Source organism: Pelophylax lessonae (assembly GCF_965119305.1).
Source record: "Pelophylax lessonae genome assembly, chromosome: 6".
NCBI classification, from domain to species: domain Eukaryota; kingdom Metazoa; phylum Chordata; class Amphibia; order Anura; family Ranidae; genus Pelophylax; species Pelophylax lessonae.
Window position 1 is genome coordinate 305,614,230 of NC_138773.1, and position 24,114 is coordinate 305,638,343.

The 24,114-nt window shown below is 42.0% G+C and overlaps 1 protein-coding gene across 1 annotated transcript in view; it reads right to left on the reverse strand.

Moving 5' to 3' along the window:
* Positions 1-24,114, reverse strand: part of CFAP65 (cilia and flagella associated protein 65) — a 162,307-nt gene that overhangs the window by 116,079 nt on the left and 22,114 nt on the right. Inside the window, exons 5-9 of the mRNA XM_082260096.1 lie at positions 19,355-19,521; positions 16,985-17,184; positions 11,147-11,286; positions 5,671-5,893; positions 2,400-2,665 (exon numbers count right to left, since the gene is read on the reverse strand). Coding sequence (XP_082116222.1) covers positions 2,400-2,665; positions 5,671-5,893; positions 11,147-11,286; positions 16,985-17,184; positions 19,355-19,521 — 996 coding nt within the window. The remainder of the gene's footprint in view (positions 1-2,399; positions 2,666-5,670; positions 5,894-11,146; positions 11,287-16,984; positions 17,185-19,354; positions 19,522-24,114) is intronic.

The following is a 24,114-nucleotide window of genomic DNA, read 5'->3' on the forward strand; positions in this document are numbered from 1 at the left end:
TTTTAAAGCAGGCACCCTCTGCGGTGCTGTCTCTTAAACTATTCCATAATGCTCTGGGAATCCTTTGTTATGTATTAAAGTGATTGTTAAGTCTTGTTGTTTTTTTTTTTTTAAACAACAAGCATGTTATACTTACCTCTTCTGTGCAGTTGGTTTTGCACAGAGCAGCCCGAATCCTCCTCTTCTCGAGTCCCTTTTCGCTCCTCCTAGCCTCTCCCTCCTGCTAAGTGCCCCCACAGCAAGAAGCTTGCTGTGGGGGCACCCGAGCCGAGCTGCAGCTCCATGTGTCCATTTTAGACATGGAGCTGCTGTCCGGCCCCGCCCCCTCTCTCTCCTGACTGGCTAACTGACTTTGACTGACAGCCACGGGAGCCAATGGCGCCACGGCTGTGTCTCAGCCAATCAGGAGGGGGTGTCCCGGACGGCCGAGGGACTTGTGGACATTTGGATTATGCTTTATTCAAATGTTATATATTCATGCCTAATTTAATGATTGGAGATATGCTTTTAACTTTTACATTTTTCTGAAAATCTCTCCTGTTGCACACTTAGACATTTTTGTTGTGGAGGATCTAAATTTCCTCCCATTGTTATCTGAGTTGTGAGAACATTTTTGTTTGCAGGATACAGTATTTTGTTATTTTGCTATTCAATGTTTCCTTTACATAAAGGCATATTTTAAAGGGTCTCTTGCTGACGATTATGGTAAAGGACTTTTTCTTGTTATTCATGATTCTAATTTCATTATATGTAGAATATGACGTGTATAGACTGGAAATATATCCTGTTTTGAATACTGTATATAAGAGCCAAAGACTGAAATTAAAATTGAGTAACCCATTCACTATGCTCTTGGGTGTGAGTGAGTTGTTTCCAGGACCCTGCAGTCTGGACGTGTGGAATGGAAAGATATGCGGCCAAAGGTTAGTAGAAATTACATAGACAGATAATATAGAAAGGGATAAATCCCTTAAGTAGAATGATACAGTTGCAGTACTGGGATAATCTTTTACAGTCGGTTCACACTGATCCGACTCGAAGTCGCCCCGACTTCGGGCGACTAATGAAGTCGCCCATGCACCGCGACTTCGGCGCGGCTTGCAACGACTTCACATAATAGAAGTCAATGCAAGTCGCTCCGACTTTGCAAAAAAAAAGGTGCAGGAACCTTTTTCTAAGTCAGAGCGACGTGAGTCGCTCCTATTACAACGGTTCCATTGCACAGCATGGACCGCTACTTGTCAGGCGACCAAGTCGCCTGACATGTCGGATCAGTGTGAACCGGTACTGAGTTACAATAAAGTAATATATAAGGGAATATGGATATGTACCATTAACTTGTTATATATCAGGTATAGTATTCTTTTAGGGGGACTGGGAGGCTGCTTTACACAGAATGCTTTTTATCTTAATGCATAGAGATGAAAAACCTTCTGACTTTATGTGATGGGAGTCACTTTGGTTGGGGGGCCTATGGAACCCAGCTTACCTTTGAGAGGCTAAGAAATCCCTCTCTCAGCCCCCTAGGCCACTCTTATGTGTAAGTCACCCTGTGTCTATTAGGGACACGGGGTGACCAAGGAAATGATAAACAGGCATTTAATGGACACTGAGAATATGGTTTGGATTACTTCAAATGGGACAGTAATATTTATCAACCATATATCTCAATAAACATATGAAGACTGCTTCACACAGTCAGACTCATAGCAGATGCTAATATCATCAGCTAAACCACCTGTCTTCCACACATTGTTGAATATGCTGATTTACTCACCTGTTATCTATTATGGGTCCTGTGTTTGCACTTATGATAATGTGTATTGTATTTCAGGAGCTCGAGGACAGCAGTCTGCTTGTTAATTGGCTCAGATTGATTGAATCATTATCATCTGTTAGTTGCTGAGTGGAAATAGTATACTGTTTGTGTTGGTTGTTCCTTATATATGTTAATTATATTTCTGTACACAATTTCATCTGCATATGATAATGTAATCAGGCACTTTACCTGATGGGGTAATTTGATCAGGAGGGGGATGTCTTCATGTATGTGTATATATTGTGTGAGACTGTTCAATAAAGTGGTTGATGTTTTCAGATACATACAAGCTAAGTTCAGGCTAGTTTTGTATGTAATGTCCAATACCAATGTTCAAGACTGGAGGAAGAAGTATTCTGACGGAAGTCCACAAGCGCAGTGTGGGTCGTGGTTCCGTTACACTTTACAACTCCTTTAATGCTTATTTTAAAAACAAAAGATAGCATTAAGCCAGTAATAAACACATATACTGTAAGACAGAAGTTCAAAACATAGTGATAAAAAAAAACAACCAATGGGCTCAGCATTATAGTTTCCCTTTAATTATTCTAGCCAAGCCTGCTCATTACAGGTGTCTGACCTGGTGGTGGAGGAGGCAAGCGACTCTCCGATTATGAGGAATTGGGTGAACTGGAGAGAAGGTGATCTTCAAACTCTGAGTCTCTCCGGGACTCAGCATTCCATATGTTCGGTCAAAGGAAAAAACACTTTCGCTGGTATCAATATCAAACTGGAAGGGTGCGGGAACATCTGAGGAATTCGTGATTTCCAGGGTACGCAGGATCTTTTCCCCCAAATTCACCAAACCGAAATTTAGAACCGATGTCTGGAGAGACACATGGGGACCTGGAATAGGATAATGGGGGTTATTGGAAGCCTAAATTTTAATAACCTATATCTGCTACCATTAACTGGGCCTGATAAATCTAGTGTGCACGACAGAATATACAAACCCAGAATTTCAAATTCCTGATATTTGCCTCCTGTACAAGTCTCCTGTTCTCTTTGTATTGTTTCCTTTGTGTGAAATCTCTGGTGATCCTGCCATTCCCTCTGCTTTCCTATTAAAAACTGAACACACAAGGCAGGAGAACACAGAGTGGTCAGTTTTCTGTCTGTGCTGAGAACTCAGCTCTCCTCCAATGATCAGACTTGTCCTGATACACTCCCCCTGCACAGCCATTCACTGGGAAGATCAGTGTTCTGCTGTTTCTCCCCCTTCAGCTCTTATGCAGCTGAAAATAGAGGGAGTGTGATCACTTATAAAAAAAAAAAAAAAAAATGGGGAAAAGGGGTATTTATAATGTTTTTTATATGTAAACACAAATGTTTTGCCTTTCATTTCTATTTTGAACCGAACAGGTTGTTTTACAAGGTGAGGGTTTACATATACTTTAAACAACAGAGCAGAGTTACAGTATTATCTCCACACAATGTACTCAGAGCAGATGATGTTCACTATTGCAGCAAAAATATCAATTGAATAAAATATCAATAAATAAGTCGATGCAATAATAGTCCATCAATAGGCAATAAAAGTTCAAAATATAAGAATGGCGGCAGCTATCCTCAGAGTCTAGCAAGCTCTGTATCTAGAAAAAGAAGAAGGGGAGGGCAAAAAGGAAGCGTCTAAGTATAGTATTAAGGATAGTTTATTTCGCACAAAGATAAAAAAAACTCACAAGATGTAAGAGTAAGTAAGTAAGCTCATAAATGGTGGTACACGAGAAAAGCCGTTCCGATCTGTCCCTCTCTCTATCCAAGCGATCCACGGGGCTCTATGATGCTGGATCCAGCTGCTTTGGTTGTCCCGTGGCTACCAGGAAGCAACCAGGGGTCCACGGGACAACCAAAGCAGCTGGATCCAGCATCATTTAGGAGCTTACTTTACATCTTGTGAGTTTTTTTTATCTTTGTGCGAAAATAAATTATCGTTAATACTACACTTAGGTGGCGCTTCCTTTTTGCCCTCCCCTTTTTTTTTTTTTACAGTATTATCTCCTCAACTGGTGGTATATAGGAGCTGCGGAGGGAAGGGGTTTAAAATAATGAAATTATTATGGGGTAGAACAAAATAGTTAAATACAGTGTGCTCAGTAATAAATAATACAGATAAGTAATTCTGATTAGATATATGACTTGATATTTTTATTATCTTAATTGATTACAGTTATTTTTAGATTTTTTGGGGGGTTTTCTTGACTGGCCTAAAAGTTTTAATTTATCATTTCTTTCTTTATACAGGTGTTCATTTTTTATTTTTTTTAATGAAGGAATCTCTTATTAACCATCAGACTATTCTATTTGTATCCAATTGTTTTTGCTAACTAAAATGAACATATATTTTTTAACAAGGAAGGATGGTCTCTCTCTCTCAATACTGAAACAGTTTTGCACCGTACATTGTGTGATTAAAATAATTGAAAGAGAAAATATATTTACTGTATGGTAAATGGAGAGTTATAATGTAAAACTGCTAAATGCTTCAGGGTTTGTAGTCACACTTTGTGGCCAAAATTATGTGAACACCCCTCCAAGACACTGAGTTCAGGTGTTTCCAGGGAAGGGTATTGTTAATGCTACACCATACAAAGATATTTTAGGGAATTGTTCACTCTCAACCTTGTTCCAGCATGACTGTGCCCATCACACCTACAGTATTTAAGCTTGTTGGACCATCCCCTTCCACAAACTGCAAGCATTAATATGGAGTTAGTCCACCTTTATGGCCATAACAGTCTCCACTCTTCGTGGAGGGCTTTCCACCGGATTTTGGAGGGTGTCTGTGGGAATTTCTTTCCATTTATTCAAAACAGCATTTGGGAGGTCAGGTACTGATGGTGGGTGAGAAGACCTGGCTCAGAATCAATGTTCAAATTCATTCCAAAAAAAGTTAGGTTGAGGTCAGGGCACTGTGTAGGACACTTGGGTTCCTCCACACCAAACTCATCCAACCATGTGTTTTTATGGTGGTGATGTTGGTTGAGAAGACCAGACTTGTTCCAATTAATCCTAAAGGTGATCAGTAGGGTTGAGGTCAGGGCTCTGTATAGGACACTTATGTAACTCCACACAAAACTCCACTGGTCATATCTTTATGGTGGTGATGTTGGTTAAGAAGACCAGGTTTGTTCTAATTATTCTTAAAGGTGATCAGTAGGGTTGAGGTCAGGGCTCTGTGCAGGACACTTAAGTTCCTCCACACCAAACCCATCCAACAATGTCTTTATAAAGATGTTGGATAGGAAGACCTTGCTCGTTCCAGCTCATCCTAAAGGTGTTCAGTAGGTTTGAGGTAAGGGCTCTGTGTAAGCCACTCAGGTTCCTCCACACCAAACTCATCAAAGCATGTCTTTATGAAGATGGTGGATGAGAAGACCTTGCTCGTTCCAGCTCATCCTAAAGGTGTTCAGTGGGGTTGAGGTCAGGGCTCTGTGTAAGCCACTCAAGTTCCTCCACACCAAACTCATCAAAGCATGTCTTTATGAAGATTGTGGATGAGAAGACCTTGCTCGTTCCAGCTTATCCCAAAGGTGTTCAGTGGAGTTTAGGGCACGGCTCTGTGTAGTCCACTTAAGTTCCTCCACACCAAACCCATCAAACCATGTCTTTTTGGAGCTGGTTTTTCGCACAGGGGCACAGTCATGCTGGAACAGAAAAAGGTCTTTAGTGTATTTGTGTTGGTCTATCAATGAGCATTTTTGATCTTCAGTACTAGGTGTGGATATTCCCTCTAGCTCTCATGTGCACAGTACTGACCAACTTCACTAGAAATCCAGTATAGGATCTGTTGCTGTTATTGAATATGTTCCTAAGTGAGAACTGAAAAGAACATTAAGAAAAATACATACCTTTACAACTTCCGGAAACCTTTAGAACAGACTTTGTGAGATTCCCAGCTGGAATGACATGGAAGTAATCCACACTTTCCATGCCCACTATATGTGGACTAAACAGCAGGGGAACTCTCAGTTTGCCTTGGGCTGGTACTACACTGCTTGAAATGTCGCAAGAAAAATTACTGTCCATGTGGGCTGGCCTCTTCTCCCTCTCGATACGGAAAGGAGCATCCACCTGTGTGAAATAGAATAGCATCAGAATAGCCTTATTTTACTGGTAATGGAGAGCACCATATTAACACCTTCTCAGGGGAGCGAGCCATGACACCCTGTACTCACAGTATCTCCTTCCAGGTTGAGCGATGCTAGGCATCTTTGAATTTTGAAAGACTGAGATCATCTTAAGGCGAAAAAAAAAATGCCGCAGGGGGTATGGTATACAGAGCGGCTTTTTTATACTTAAAGAGTAACTCCACCTTTGTTTTTTTTTGGTTTTTTTTTGTATCATCTATATACGATCATAGATGACATCTTCCCTGTTGGTGGGGTCACTCATTTTAGTACAATGAATTTTCATTCTCAACATCAGGATTGTTAGTGATATCCAGGGCCGTAAGCACATTGGGAAGGGAATTATCTGTTAACTATTTACTATTTTTTATACAAATTTAAATTTATGTATGTGTAAGATTTTTTAACTATTATTGTAATAAAAATATTTTTAATATATAATTAACTGGTTTGCATTAGCTTGATGTGCCATCAAAGTCCTTCTTTGTTTTCTATTTTTTGATTATTATGATTTAGGGCGAGGCACTGGTTATTTATGGTGTGTCCATAGTGCCACTCTATGATGACACTTCACAATCTATTGTAAATAAAAAGTGCCAGAAAATAACCTGCTAGGGGACAGGCCCAATTAAAAATACATTTCCAAGTGTTGGGCTTTAATTATTTTAAGGAATACATTTATTACACTTCTGTAAAAACTGAGCTTGATTTAGTCCCATAAGCCTTCTAAGCCTCCCTATTGGTCCTTACAATGACTGGTAGACGGATTGACCAATATGAATGCTCTAAGTAGGGCCAAACGTGCTGTTTACAGAAAAGGTCATGATGTGCTTTCCCCCATTCTCTTTATCTTGGCTCTAGAACCGTTAATTAGACACGTGAATGCGGAGCCGGCGGTCCATGGCTTTCGGGTTGGAGGAAGAGAATTTAAAGTCTCCGCATACGCGGACGATCTGCTTTTTTTACATTGCGCAACCTTATATCTCTATACCTAACCTGAATCTTAAATTCCGCACATTTCGTTACATCTCTAACTTCAAGGTTAACCATTCCAAGTCGGAGGCCATGGACATCTCCCTCCCTAACGACTTAAAACAATTAACTAAAACCAACTGTCCTTACAAATGGGAACCGAAATCCTTGAAATACTTAGGAATACAACTCACACCCAAAATTTAATCCCTTTACGAAGCCAACTTTGTCCCTCTACTGGGGTCAATCAGCAAGGACCTTCGCAATTGGAACATCAAAAACTTCTCCTGGTTCGGCAGGGCTGCCATATTGAAAATGGTCATACTACCGAGGCTACTTTACCTCTTCCACGCTTTACCCATTAAGATCCCGAGTACCTTTTTTCAGAAACTAGTGGGTATCCAAAGGACTTTCATCTGGGCTAAGAAAAGACCGAGAATTCAACTAAGAAATATGCAATTGCCTAAGGTGAGAGGGGGTATGGGAGTTCCAGATTTTTTTAAATATTACCAAGCTACACACCTGCGAGAGTCTTAGATTGGCATTGTCATGTCAATCAAAAAGACTGGGTGATTCTGGAATGACAATGCTTCCAATTTCCGACCCAGTATGTGATCTGGACAGACCCCTGTAACTACCCCTCTAATGTTAGGCAGCATCCACTTATTAGCACCACTTTAAACATTTTTTATAAGCTTGCTGACACCTATCAATTGTCCACTAACCCTGGTCCCATGACACCAATTACAAACAACCCAGATTTTCTCCCAGGCATAAATTTCAAACGTTCAGGTTCCAATTTTCTCCCAGAGGACTCTCCTCTCCTAATTAGAGATTGTTTTTCGAAAAACAGACTTATGTCCTTTCAAGAACTAAGTACCTCTAAACCGAAAAATTGCATGCTTAATTACTGGAACTACATCCAGATGCATAGCTTCATTCAAAACAACAAAAAGAAACCATTGTTGACTAGATCTCTAACGGTTTTCGACAAGATTTGTAGGGACCAATTGCCTATTTCTAAAACAACATCTCAAGCATACAAGTGGATTTCCCACTCAACCACGAACCCCCCGGATAGATACAAAAAGATCTGGGAGTTTGATTTAACTTGCAAAATCTCTGACAAACAATGGGAAAAGGCATGCGTCTTTACTCATAAATGCTCTTTGAGTACGAAAATTCAAGAAACTGCGTATAAAATTCATACTGAATGGTATATTACACCGGTGAAACTGAAGGCTTGGTCCCCGCAATAATCTGAGAAATGTTGGAGATACTTTTTTTTTTTTTTTGCCCGCATCCTCCACCAAAAAAAAAAAATGTTGGAGATACTTGACACACAAGGGTACCTTTCTCCACTTATGGTGGACATGTGACCTAATACAAACTTATTGGAAAAAGATTACACATTTGATTAAGTTTATCACAGATACCACTCTAGATCTAAATGCTGCATGTTGCTTGTTAAATGTGAACAACTTTTCATATAAAAAATACAAACAATCCTTATCAAGACACTTGATCAATGCAGCTAAAGCTGTTATCCCATTGCACTGGAATTCGAAAACCACTCCTTCAATTAAAGAATGGGCAGACAAAGTGAGATCAATTTACAAAATGGAGGAGATCCTAGCCATTAAAAAAGAAAATGACACATCCTTCCACAAAATGTGGAGACTATGGCTGATATTCACACTCTCCTCAGACTATGAAAAGTTGGTAACGCCTTAACTATCATTAGACCGCTATTTCTGAATGAATTATAGCTTTGCATCTTGTCTCTAGTCAGACGCTTGCTGAGTGCTCATAACAGATCTTGGTATGCTTACACCTTTTACATTACCCTCCCTTACCCATCCAATCCCCTTACTTCTTCTCTACATTCTCATTTCCGGTCTACTTCTTCCTTTCTCGGGCCTTCTTGGCCACTATGTGAGGTTGGACCTTATGTTGGTCCACATCTCACAAACATGTATATCTGTTACTGATCATAGACTGTTCCTTTGCTATTGTCACTTGAATATTCAATAATTACGATTGCATATTTTAGTCCTTTGAATAAGCTGGACTCAGTTAAAGAGGAAGTAAACCCTCCTCAGGAAGTTGTACCTATAGGTAAGCCTATATTAAGGCTTACCTATAGGTACTGTAAATATCTCCTAAACATGTACCGTTTAGGAGATATTTACCTTTAATGCAGCCAGTGACGTCACTGGCGCATGCGCTCTGAAGGAACGGCAAATCGTGCCGTTCCTTCAGAGCCCCGTGCCGTGACCGTCGGCTCCCGCGCGCGTGCGCGGGAGTGACGTCACCGCGGCTCCGGCCAATCAGATGGCCGGATGCCGCGATCCCGAAAGACGGGCGACTATACATATCGCCCGTCATACAGGTAAGCGGACGGCACGGCGGGGGCTCGTTCTAAGGTAAGTATTTCATAATGAGCTAGTATGCGATGCATACTAGCTCATTATGGGTTTCTCTTTCAGGTTGTAAAGAAGACAAAAAAAAAATTTCTTGGTGTACAACCTCTTTAACCCATGTTATCTATGTCTATGATGTCAAAACGACTGTTAAAACTTGTAATGTTTAAATCCACTTGGTTCATTTTTGCACTAATTCTCAATAAAAAGCTTTTTATTGGAAAAAAAAAATGATGTGCATATAACTTCAGCTGCCTATATCTCTGGAACCACTAATCATTCTGACATGCATTTTCATTTTCTGGAGGCAACCACTGCTCATGTATCTTTAACTGCTTCCCAACCGCCCGCCGCAGTTATACTGCGGCAGGCAGCCCCTCCTGCGCAATCCGACGTAGGTATATGTCGGTCGCGCGCCTGCAGCTAGGGGGCGAGCGCGTGCCGCCGCCGGCGCGCTCTCGCCCCCGCTCGTCACCTGGGACTCCAATGCACAGGGCAGGTGGCTCCTATTGCCGCCTGACACCTGCGTTAGTTCCTCGCTGAGAGAGAAGAACGGACAGCTGTTCTTCTCCCTGGAATAGTCATAGAGCTCCTGTGATCCTTCTATATAGGAACACAGGTCTCTGTGATCCTTTCACAAGCCCAACCCCCCCACAGTTAGAAACACGCCCCTAGGTACACATTTAAACCCTTGATCACCTATACTGTTAACCCCTTCCCTGCCAGTGTTATTATTACAGTAACAGTGCATATTTTTAGCACTGATTACTGTAGTAATGTCACTGGTCCCCCCAAAAGTGTCAAAAATGTCAGTCAGGGGTCCGATCTGTCCGCCGTAATGTCGCAGCCCCGCAAAAAATCGCAGCTTGCCGCCATTACTAGTAAAAAAAAACAATAAAAATGACAAATCTTTTCCGTAGTTAGTGGACGCGATAACTTTTGCGCAAACCAATCAAGATACGCTAATTGCGATTTTTATTTACCAAAAATATGTAGCAGAAAACAAATTGGCCTACAATGTTAAAAAAAATTTAATTTTTTATTTTTTTTTTGGGGAATGTCAGCAGAATGTGAAAAATATTGTTTTTTTTTCCAGAATTGTCGCTCTTTTTTTTGTTTAAAGCACAAAAAATAAAAATCGCACAGGCGATCAAATACCACCAAAAGAAAGCACAATGTGCGGGAAAAAAGGACATCAATTTTATTTGGGTACAGCATCGCACGACCGCGCAATTGTCCGTTAAAGTAATGCAGCGCCGAATCGCAAAATATGGTTTGGTCATTAAGGGGGCAAATCATTCCTGTCCAGAAGTGGTTAATGTGCCATTGTTTCATCAACATGTATTAGGGTTTGCAACAGATTTACTTTAAACTCTGGGCATCAAAATATAAATATATTGCTCAATAGCCACAAAGGATATAAATCCGCTTTGTGTGTAGCAAATGCCCTTGCAAACTCAGATATTACCTTAAAATTTTCTGTGATATAATTACTATGCACATAGCCTGTGCAGACAGCAGAGCTGTGGGAGGGGCCCAACAGGCTCCACCTATTACAGGCTGCCTGCAGAAAACTACAGGAGGGGGCGGAGACAAGACCAGTCCCCCTGTAGAAGGAGAGGGAGCAGCAGTGAGCGGTCTTTATTACAGGAAGTCAAAGCCTGACACTGGATTATTGCACAAATCTGGAAGAAATATACAAAGCTCACTAAGAATATACATGATGAATGGATATACACAATGTTTATTTATTTTGGAGTTTAGATTTAAGCAGAGAGAAGTGGACAGACATGATTACATACCACCGACAGGTTGCAGATTTCAATACTTTTCTCAGACGTCATGCCCACTCCAACGGAGCCGAACTGCAGAACTGGTCCCACTTCTAAGGCATCCTCACATGTCTTTCCCAAAATGGATATCAAAAGATGGGGGTACTTGGCTGCACCAACAAACAATTATTAGTCCATTCATTTATTATATTAATTTCAAGTCTAAAGTTGACATAAAAATAATGCAATATTTGCTGATCTTTACATTCTATTTTCTCTACAGCAGGAAAGCTATCTGCAAATTTTAAATGTAGACGGTAGTCTAGACAAAGGGTATCCAAACTTTCAAACGGCTAGTTTACTGTCCATCAGAATTTAGGGGGGTCAGACTGTGCCCAGTGGTAGAAGACAATGCCAGATCTTTGGTTTTAGGGGGAAAAAATATGTGATTTCAGTGGGAGGAATAGTGCCCCATTGTTGGTGTCAGTGGCAAATGGCATTTCAGAACTTTTTCCACCTTTAATGTGACCCATAAACTGTACAACTCAGTTGAACAACAAACTGAAATATTTTAGGTGGAGGGAAATAAAAATGATATGGTTGCATAAGTATGCACACCCTTAAACTAATACTTTGTTGAAGCACCTTTTGATTTCATTACAGCACTCAGTCTTTTTGGGTATGAGTCTATCAGCATGGCACACCTTGACTTGGCAATATTTGCCCACTCTTCTTTGTAAAAACACTCCATATCTGTCAGATTGCGAGGGCATCTCCTGTGCACAGCCCTCTTCACATCACCCCACAGATTTTCCAACGGATTTAGGGCTGGGCCATTAAAACTTTAATCTTTTTCAGGTGAAGCCATTCCTTTGTTGATTTGGATGTATACTTTGGGTCATTGTCATGCTGAAAGGTGAAGTTCCTCTTTATGTTCAGCTTTCTAGCAGAAGCCTGAAGGTTTTGTCCCAATATTGACCGGTATTTGGAACTGTTCATAATCCCAGTCAAATTTGGTGTAGGAGGGATTATGGTGTGGGGTTGTTTTTCAGGGGTTGGGTTTGGCGCCTTAGTTCCAGTGAAGGGAATTCTTAAGGCATCCGCATACCAAGACATTTTGGACAATTTCATGCTCCCAACTTTGTGGAAACAGTTTGTTCCAACATGACTGCACATCAGTGCACAAAGCAAGGTCCATAAAGACATGGATGAGCGAGTTTGAACTTAACTGGCCTGCACAGAGTCCTGACCTCAACCCGATAGAACACCTTTGGGATGAATTCGAGCAGAGACTGCGAGCCAGGCCTTCTCGTCCAACATCAGTGCCTGACCTCACAAACGTGCTTCTTGAAAAATGGTCAAACATTCCCATAGACACACTCCTAAACCTTGTGGACAGTCTTCCCCAGTTTTATTATTTATATTGTCATTATATCCCCCAAATTTTTTGCTTGTTTATTATGTATTCGGTCTGACCAGACTACCGAGGTTGAGCAACCCTCCCCACCCCCCACACACACCTGTACTCTATCAGTGTCCACTATCAAGTGGATATAGGAGGAGTCCCCTGTAGTGCATTAGCACATCTTTCCCAGCAAGGAGTATTATCTCCAAGGGTTAGAAAGGCTGGATTCATCTCTTTTTCATGGATAGTGTAGGACCCACTGATAATGGGGTACTTTGACGCAGTAGTGGGCTTGAGCACGATATGGCCATATGATGGGACCAAATCCCCATTTTTATTTATGGATTGTCTTCAGATTTGGTAGTAATTTCTTTTGCATTTGCGCGCTATTCTTTTTTAATATACATGTCTTTTGGTTCATAGCTGCAGCAGCTTTAGAAATACATGGGTATGCTCCCCCAAATTTTTTGCTTGTTTAGTATATCATTATTGAATGCACTTTATATAACCAAATTCATGATATTTATCTATTGAATATATTTTGCACATATATAGATCACATTTGCAGATATACATATCTATAAATTTTGGAGCACTTTATGTTGCGCGGCATTTCCTATATTCATTTAACTATTTACACTTTAGAGAGTTGAAGCTGTTATAGCTGCAAAGGGTGGGCCAACTCAATATTGAACCCTACGGACTAAGACTGGGATGCCATTAAAGTTCATGTGTGTGTAAAGGCAGGCGTACCAATACTTATGACAATATAGTGTATATTACCAAAGGGAAGCATACTTTAAAGTGGTTGTAAAGCCTTCTACACAGACCCGTCCTCCCATATCTTAGGAAACATGAATGGAAGTTGGTGGGATTTGTGTTCCTAGCAGCCCAGCAAGCCATAGCCAAGGATGGGAAACAGTTGATGATTAAGTAAAACACAGACTCATGGGTACCATGATATATGAGAAACCCACGTCTATACCTAATACCCATACTAAGGTTTGGACTCTGGGTTGGACTCCAACCCTCACTTGAACTTGGACTGCTCTCTTCTCTTTGTGTAGTTGGGCGTCTGGTCCCAGAGTGGCTAAAAACTAACTCTGGGACCAGACGCTTAACTACACAAAGTGTTTATGGGGCCTTGTAGGATTCTCCCCCCACGTGCTCTTCCTCTCTCTCCCAGACTGAGCCATTCCTTAGTCTTTGCTAAGGAGGACCTCCCTTAGCGCTGAGTGTTCTTCGTTTCTGAACATTTCTCTTAGAAGAGACGTCTTCCCTATGTTTCTGTCCCTACATTTTACTTTTAACATTTTGCACTTCTTAGTGTCACTTTCTTTTTTGGTGATATACTACACCCACAGACATATCTACTACCATTCTTTGCTATATACTTCTCAGTAAGCTGGAAAATGTAATAAACCGAATGTGAAATAAAATAGGCAGCAGAAAGCTGAATCAAAAGCACTCTGTGCATATATATTGGCTGAAGTTATCCTGCTGAGGTGGTTATGCAAACATTGACTTTCTCAAAGTCAGAATTTACATAGTCAACACCAGTCTTAGAGCAGCCAACATGACAATGCCTGGGCCTGCTGACAGGAAGCTCCAGAGCTGTGGGATGAGAACGTGTGTGGGGGAAGGGGGACCTTCTTATTCTGCAGTATAAGGAAGAATGTGGGGGGGGGGGGGGGCAGATCTGGAAAGTGCTGGATGGGGGAATGTAGGCCAAAATGTATGTGCTGAAATGTAATTGGCTGCTATCTGCTGAAAATGTCAGTTTGCAATTTTTTTTTTATACTCCCTAGTTTGCTTAAACCACTTAAGCCCCGGAAGATTTTACCCCCTTCCTGACCAGGGCCTATTTTGCGATTCGGCACTGCGTGACTTTAACGGACAATTGCGCGGTCGTGCGACGCTGTACCCAAACGAATTTGACGTCCTTTTTTTCCCACAATCAGAGCTTTCTTTTGGTGGTATTTGATCACCTATGCGATTTTTTCATCATGCGCTATAAACAAAGAAAGAGCGACAATTTTGCAAAAATAACAATATTTTTCAAATTTTTTATATGAAATTCCCCAAAAAAAATGTAAAAAATCAAAATTTTTTAACATTTTAGTCCACATTGTTTTCTGCTACATATGATTGGTAAAAAAAAAAAATCGCAAAAAGCATATTTTGATTGGTTTGCGCAAAAGTTATTGCGTTTACTAACAAAAGGGAAAGATTTTTGTCATTTTTATTGTTTTTTTTTTTTAACGAGTAATGGCAGCGATCTGCGATTTTTTTTTGCAGGGACTGCGACATTGCGGCGGACAGATCAGACCCTTGACTGACATTTTTGACACTTTTTGGGGGAACCAGTGACATTACTACAGTAATCAGTGCTATACATATGCACTGTTACTGTAAAAATTACACCATGCCCACAGGCCCTGCATCTCCTGTACTATGCCCACAGTCCTGCATCTCCTGCACCATGTCTGCAGCCCCTGCTCCATGCCCGCAGCCCCTGCATCTCCTGCACCATGCCTGCAGCCCCTGCATCTCCTGCACCATGCCTGCAGCCCCTGCATCTCCTCCAACATGCCTGCAGCCCCTGCATCTCCTCCACCATGCCAGCAGCCCCTGCATCTCCAGCACCATGCCTGCAGCCCCTGCATCTCCAGCACCATGCCTGCAGCCCCTGCATCTCCTGCACCATGCCTGCAGCCCCTGCATCTCCTGCACCATGCCTGCAGCCCCTGCATCTCCTGCACCATGCCTGCAGCCCCTGCATCTCCTGCACCATGCCTGCAGCCCCTGCATCTCCTGCACCATGCCCGCAGCCCCTGCATCTCCTGCACCATGCCCGCAGCCCCTGCATCTCCTGTACTATGCCCACAGTCCTGCATCTCCTGCACCATGTCTGCAGCCCCTGCTCCATGCCCGCAGCCCCTGCATCTCCTGCACCATGCCTGCAGCCCCTGCATCTCCTGCACCATGTCTGCAGCCCCTGCATCTCCTCCAACATGCCTGCAGCCCCTGCATCTCCTCCAACATGCCTGCAGCCCCTGCATCTCCAGCACCATGCCTGCAGCCCCTGCATCTCCTGCACCATGCCTGCAGCCCCTGCATCTCCTGCACCATGCCTGCAGCCCCTGCATCTCCTGCACCATGCCTGCAGCCCCTGCATCTCCTGCACCATGCCCGCAGCCCCTGCATCTCCTGCATCATGTCCGCAGCCCCTGCATCTCCTGTACCATGTCCAGAGCCCCTGCATCTCCTGTAGCATATCCACAGCCCCTGCATCTCCTGTACCATGCCCGCAGCCTTTGACATATATATAAAGCCCTATATGCTTTATATCGGTCTTATCTATAATACACTCTTCAAATGTGCTTTAAAAAGGCATGGTTTTTCCCTTTTATGAACAAGAAAATAATGACGTTATGCTGTTGGGCTGGTATAATAATGCTATGGGGCTGGTATGAAATTATTTCCAGGGCTGAATTTTATTCCCAGTCCGGCCCTGCTTGTATAGATCTGGAACCATTCATTGAACAAACTCACACCGAATATATACCACAGGAGGACATCCTCCTCCTGATCAGATTACCCTACCAGGTCAGGTGCCTGATTACATTATCATATGCAGATGAAATTTTGTACACAAATATAATTAACCTGAACTAATTATCTAGTCATCTGGACAGAAACAATAGGTGAATGGGAATGCAGATCCAGACAATGTTATCATTAACATGTTAGTTAATTCAGCACTGCAACAAGGCTAAAACAAAGCACATTACCCTAAGTATAAACACAGAACCCACAGTAGACAATAGGTGAGTAAATCAGCACAATCAACAATGTGTGTAAGACAGGTGGTTGAGCTGAAATTAGCATCTGCTAGGAGTCTGTGTGAAGCAGTCTCTTATTGGCAATAGGCAGCTAGGCCTTTAACATGGATCCTAGGCCTAGAGTCCCAGAGTCTTCATATATTCCTTGAGATATATTGTTGACAAATATTACTGTCCCATTTGAGTAATCCAAACCATATTCTCAGTGTCCATTAAGTCCATAATTTTCTTGGTCACCCTGTGTCCCTAATAGACACAGGGTGACTTACACATAAGAGGGGCCTAGGGGGCTGAGAGAGGGATTTCCCAACCTCTCTAAGGTAAGCTGTGTTCCACAGGCCCCCCCCCCCCCCCCAACCAAAGTGACTCCCATCACAATCAGGATACCACCAAATTCTTGTGAAGTCATTTCCATGATGTTTGGAAGCTGCTTCTATGCCAAAGGTGGTTCATTATGGTAATGTGGTTTCTATTTTCTTGGCCATTAAGAGTACATGCTTAGGCTGGTTCTAATCTATTCATTAATGGCTATGTTTAAAATGTGTAATATTAGCATTCGTAAGTTCTCGTGCAAATGACTCAGCTAACTATTAGTTTACCAGTGATCAGCCTCCTTACCAATTGCAGTCAACTGTATGCTTTTTTTATATTCCTCGTTCAGGCCGAAGTGACATGTGGCAATCACATTGTGTACAAGTGCAATCTGCGGCTGGAATAAGACCTTGGTGCGGATCTGACATCTGGGGTCGAGCACGCCGCTTTGTGGGATCAGGAGGAAAGGTTCCGGGACGTCCCATCTGAACTGGGTCTGCAAGTCACTGGAAAACACAGAATACGGCGGTCATACTTGATATGAATAATACTAATGATGGAGAATTTGTTCTAGCAAAGCAAATGATTACAATACTGAGTGATCCTGTATACTGCATGTCTCACTGCCATACACTTTTACTTTAAAATCCAGTTTCAATCAGAATTTCTGTACAATATTTATTTTCTCTGTAAATTTAAAGCTGACCTAAAGTCATCCTTTCAGTCTTGTAGAGTTGTACCGACTCCTCTCCTGTACTGAAATTGCCTACTTAGATTTCACTGCACACTGTGAGCTATTTTCATAAGGTAATCCTGCGATTAACACTTCTTGTCCCTGGGTGGCTACACTCACCCCTCCACTGTATCTACAGAAGGAGCTAAGATTGACACTCAGGCTTGACTGCAAACATGTCCGCCTTTTGTTTATCTCTATTACATGAGAGCTGACAAAATTAATAGATTACAGAAGGAAGCTTACACTATTTTTACTTTCTGTATAGCTCACAATAGGCGACAAGGACACTGCATATCCAGAGTTGTATAAAGTACTCGAAACCCATGCTTGAGTAGAAGTGGAAGTGCTCGATCAAAAAGTGACTTGAGTAGAAGTACTAAAGTATTCAACATTTTTTGTACTTAAGTATTGCAAGTAGTTTTTTTAAAAATTTTGCTACTCAAGTACTGAAAGTAAAAGTACAAGTACTGTGTTATGTAGTTATTAAAGAAAGAAGTCAAAAGTTTGAACATCATATTGTTTTTTATTATTTCAAATGCAGCTTTTATTTATACATACAGTAGCATTTATTTTCGTATGCGCTGATAATACACATGTTTTGAGCTTCATGAAACCTGCCATCTACTGTTCTGGCAGTGGTAATTTTTATAATTGTAACGAGTAACTATGCAGCACAAAAAAAAAATATCGGAGTAGAAGTATTGAAATCATTGAAAAAATGTAGTGAAGTAAAAGTGGAAGTAGGAGAAAAAAATTCTACTCTAGGAAAGTACAGATACCGCCTTTCGGTACTTAAGTACAGTAGTGAAGTAGTTCTACTTAGTTACTATACATCTCTGTGCATATCTGGCAGGATCAACAGGTACGTTTTGCACTTGCTGCAAAGCCTGAATGACCTTAGGTTAAATCATAGGGTCCAGTAGAGACCCTAACTATTTTTGGAGTGGAAGTGGTGATTTGGAGCATCACACAAAGGGGGTTATTTACTAGAACTGGAAAGTGCAAAATCTGGTGCAGTTCTGCATATAAACCAATCAGCTTCCAGGTTTTTTGCCAAAAGCTTAAGGCCCCATTCACACAGGCGGACCGTTCAGATCCGCCTATCAGTTTTTTTGGCGGATCTGAACGGTCCCCCCATGCATCTCTATGGGGCATCGGATGTCAGCGGAGACATGTCCGCTGACATCCGATCCGTCAAATCTTGACGGATGGAAACCCTATTTTCCATCCGTCCAGCAGATCGGATCGGATGAGAACGGACCGACGGTCCGTTCCCATCCGATTTCCCTCATAGAGATGCATGGGGAACTGACAGCTGTGTCTCCGCACACAGGGCGGAGACACAGCTGTCATCCTCCTGCTCAACAGGGGATCGGCGGATCGATCCCCCGCTGAGAAAAACGGACTCCGTCCAACAGACGGAGTGTGTGAAAGGAGCCTAACTGAACAAGCTGAAGTTAGAAGCTGATTGGCTACCATGCACAGCTGCGCCAGATTCTGAGTGTTCCAGTTTTAGTAAGGATGAGTTCACACTTATGTGAATTGGATGCGAGTTTCTCCACATCCAATTCGCATGACAGGAGAGTGTGACCGGCTCTCAATGGTCTGCACCGGAAAAGGGTCCTGTGCATCTTTGGCTCCATTTCAGAATTTTTGCCTGAATTCGGACCCAATTCGCACCTCAAATGGAGAACAGGGATGCACCAGACCCCCCCGCTGCGAGCCGCGGCCGCAGCTAGTGTGAACCCAGCCCTAATCTTCCTCAAAGGAACCAGACAAATAGTTATTTTGGGCCAATTTGACCCAAAAAAAAAAACAGTTAAAGTGGCAGTAAAGGTGGAGATCAGCTTTAAAAAATAAATTTCACATTTTCCATTTGTTTGTATATTTAGAAGGTGGTCTATGATTTCCAGGCCGTTCTGTAGAATGACAACACTTACCATGTACTCTGCAAGATAAACTTAGCCTCGGAGGAGTCAAACACAGCACACATAGGTAGGGTCAGCTCCTCCGGAAAGGTGAGAGTGTGACGTGGGAGTGTAGCTTGCAGGGAGACAGAAAAAGTCCCTTCATCTGCCTCGAAAGTGATTGCGTCTTCATAATCACGCTATAGAACGGAAGATCATAATATTAATACACTAAACAGGCCACTTATATTTTATATATAACAAAGACCAACAGATTTATAAGGCGCACTCCAGGTAGGGCTATAACCATAAAGGAATAAATATGAGACAGTCTAAATTAGTATATAGGATATTTAAGTCCATAAACTGATAACAGATAGCTGTCCTTAGTGGCTGTCAGCTTGGAATGGAGCTAAAAGAGACTCTGGAATGTAGGAGACAAAAAGCAGCGCCATCTCAGGGCCATCTTACCGAATGGGCATGCTGGGCAGTTGTCCAGGGGCCCCACTTGCCCGGTGGCCCCACCTGCCAAACGACCCAGCCCCCGTCAAGCATTAGTCCCGATTCCTGTGTGCATCCCGCCGCTGAACTTAGCAGGTGGCAAGCGCCTGTCGGCCCTGCGCTGCTGTCAGGCCACTTGGGCTGTGGAGGGGGAGCCCACAACTGTAGGAATGCCTGTCCACCTCCATGGGAACAGGCACACACAGGACAGTTGAGTCTGACTCCCCTCCCTGTGTGTGTTCACTGGACCCAGCCGCCGAACTTGGAAGCTGTCATTGTCCATTAGATTGTAAGCTCTTCTGAGCAGGGCCCTCTTAACCCTCTTGTATTTTATTGTATTGTAAATGTACTGTCCCCCTCTAATATTTTACAGCTCTGCGTAAACTGCTGGCGCTATAGAAATCCTTAATAATAATAATAATAATAATAATAATTAGCCTGGCACTGCTGTACCAATAAATTTCGCCTTATCCATAATTTGCATTTTTATTCTCGTGGGTGATTGTGTAGGCGGGGGCCCCAGAGCACTGCATTGTCCGGGGCCCTATAATGCCCTTAAGATGGCACTGCGCCATCTAAGTGTAGCAGTAAGGCATTTTAATGATAAAAACGTAAGAGTTACACTCACAAAGGAAGACAAAAAGCAGCATGTAGTTAGATACGGATCATCCGCTCTGCCCCAGGAGAATGATCAACAAACTATAATATCAGCGCAAATCTACCCTACAAACTTATAATAATCTATAATGTCTAACAAGAGAGTGCGATGGTCTTAATAGATAATAATGATTGTGAAAAATTGTGGAAAAAAAAAAAAACTTTTCTTTTGATCAGTGCAAAAAAATGATAGTAAAAATAGTGATAAAATATTAAAAAAAAATATATTATAAAGAACAATTTATATCCGTGAAAAGATTGGCGAAATAATGTGGGATAACAAAACAATTCATATCAATGAAAATATCCAATGAAATAAATAAATATTAAAAAAAAAAATCACAAAAAACTCATAAACAATGTCCATTCATTGATATTTCTAAAAAGTCCCAAAAGCATTCAAATAAAGTGCAAAAACGTGAATATATTCTGTGCAACGAATCTTCGGTGAACAATTCCCTGCCAAACCACACCCAGTATGCTCCTTTCACCAATCACCCCAAACTGACTCACCAGATGGAGGGGCTGGTATAATTATAAACCAGCTACTACCCCTTTTCCATATATATATATATATATATATATCCAGTAACCAGGTCCACAATCCACTCTATGTTGTCCCCGTCATACAGACACTCTCTTAGGAGCAGGTAGCAGGTTCTATTCATTTATTAAGCACTGGAGCCAGGGCCGGGACAAGGGGTAGGCATGAGAGACGGCTGCCCGGGGCGCAATGGTTTATAGCCGCCGGGATGTGGGTGCCCTGACCCTAATCCTAAGGGAAGGGGGGAGGCAGTTTGGCATCTTTGCCCTGGGCGCTGGATGGCTTTGTCCCGGCACTGACTGGAGCAATCAATCTTGCAGAGTGCAACTGCACTTTGCAAAGTGCACAGTCTATTTGCCTTTAGTAAATACACCCCAATGTCTAAAATGGGCAGTGCGAAACATGAAAATATTAGAAAAAAATTATTTTTTGGAAAATTATTTTTATTCAGTTTTCAAGAACATACAAAAAGAAAACAGTAACAACGGTTACAATAAGACAAGGCAGACATCAAACAAAAACATCTACCTAACCCCAGAAACCCCCCCCCCCCCCAAAACAGACACCAGCACCCCAACATCATCCCGGATGACCGAGGCCAGCAGGGTCAGCACCGGCCCACGCCAGAAACAAACGCGGGCCGGCTCCGACCCAGAGAGAAGAGCACCCCCCAGTAGCACCCAATCAAACCCCCCTCAGTGCACACCCAAAACACAGCTGTCATGCAGTATAGTTCAGGCTAGGCAGCAATATAAAATAAAGTACATAAATCCAGCAAATCAACATGCAAATGGCATAACATGATAACAGGATGCAGGGCCAGCGTCAAGCTAGAAAAAAATTATTAACAAAATCTTCTAACAAGTACCAGTAACAGTAGACACTTGAAACCCCCTATCAGCAGATTAAAGTGGACTTTGCATTTTATGCATGGTCTGATTACTCAGTGTGGTCTTCCTCTTCTTCCTCTTATAAACACTGCATAAAAGTCCCCTCCCTCTCAAATAAAGTTAACCCCTTCACTACCAGTGTCATTTTACAGTAACAGTGCATATGTATAGCACTGATTACTGCAGTAATGTCACTGGTAACCCCAAAAGTGTCAAAAATGTCAGTCAAGGGTGCGATCTGTCCACCGCAATGTCGCAGTACCGCAAAAAAAAAAAATCGCAGATCGCCGCCATTACGCGTTAAATAAAAAACAACAAAAATGACAAAAATCTTTCCCTTTGTTAGTAAACGCGATAACTTTTGCACAAACCAATCAAAATACGCTTTTTGCGATTTTTTTACCAAACATATGTAGCAGAAAACAAATTGGCCGAAAATGTTAAAAAATTTTGATTTTTAAATTTTTTTGGGGGGGAATTTCATATAAAAAAATTTGAAAAATATTATTTTTGCAAAATTGTCGCTCTTTTTTTGTTTATAGCGCGTGATCAAAAAAAATCGCACAGGTGATCAAATACCACCAAAAGAAAGCTCTGTTTGTGGGAAAAAAAGGACGCCAAATTCGTTTAGGTACAGCGTCGCACGACCGCGCAATTATCCGTTAAAGTAACGCAGTGCCGAATCGCAAAATAGGACCTGGTCAGGAAGGGGGTAAAATCTTCCGGGGCTTAAGTGGTTAACCACTTTAAGACCGCCCGGAAGGATTTGCCCCCTTCCTGACCAGGTCCTATTTTGCGATTCGGCACTGCGTTACTTTAACGGATAATTGCGCGGTCGTGCAACACTGTACTCAAATAAAATTGATGTCCTTTTTTTTTCCAACAAATAGAGTTTTCATTTGCTGGTATTTGATCACCTGCGCAATTTTTATTTTTTGCGCTATAAACAAAAAAAAAACAACAATTTTGAAAAAAAAAAAAAAAACAATATTTTTCACATTCTGCTATATAACATTATCAAAAAAAAAAAAAAAAAATTAAAAAATCTAAATGTTTTACCATTTTAGGCCAATTTGTTTTCTGCTACATATTTTTGGTTAAAAAAAAAAAATCGTAATAAGCGTATTTTGATTGGTTTGCGCAAAAGTAATTGCGTCTACTAACTACGAGAAAGATTTATGTCATTTTTATTGTTTTTTTTTTACTAGTAATGGCGACGATCTGCGATTTTTAGCGGGACTGCGACATTGCGGCGGACAGATCGGACCCCTGACTGACACTTTTGGGGGGACCAGTGACATTACTACAGTAATAAGTGCTCAAAATATGCACTGTTACTGTAATAATGACATTGGCAGGGAAGGGGTTAACATTGTGGATGATCAAGGGGTTAAATGTGAGCATAGGGGAGTGATTCTAACTGGGGGGGGGGGGGGGCGTGGCTTGAAGAATAACCATAGAGACCTGTAATCCTATATAGATGGATCACATGGGCTCTGTGATTATTTTAGGGAGAAGAACGGTCAGTTGTGTTTACAACAGCTGACCGTTCTTCTCTCTCATCGGGGAGCGATCGTGGGCGTCAGGCGGCAATTGGAGCCGCCTGCCCGCTGCATCGGCTTCCCCACTGACAAGCCTCGTGCTCGCGAGCGCCATACATGTACAGCGATTTGCCTGGGAGCAGCTGTCTGCCGCCGTATAACTGCGGCGGGCGGTCGGAAACAGGTTAACATGCCACTGTGTCTGTGCAGCCACTGCGTCTTCATCCTCTTCTATGAGCGTCCTGCACGTAGCTCTGAAGTGGATGCAGAAGAAGAAGTTTATTTATCATACTTTTTTGATACTTGAAATTTAATCAATACATGATTCAGTAGCCATAAGTTGGTATCTCATCCCACGTTTTCTTTTTCATTTTGGTTAAACATTTCAATTGGTTGGGCACTGTAATTAATTATGGGATCCCAGGACCAGGATCCAGTTTCGAAAAACAAAACAAATGATCCGCAATCGTATGCGACATTTTTGTTTTTTATTGATCGACAGAACATTTGTTATTTTTGGGCTCGTCTATGGGCCTGCCTTAGAAGGTGATTGGTTACTATGCACAGCTGCACCATATTTTGTGTGTACAAAATCTCTCCCATTATGTTCGTAAACACAGGAAAAGTGGTATGCTTGTCCTGTCTTCTACCACAAGATGG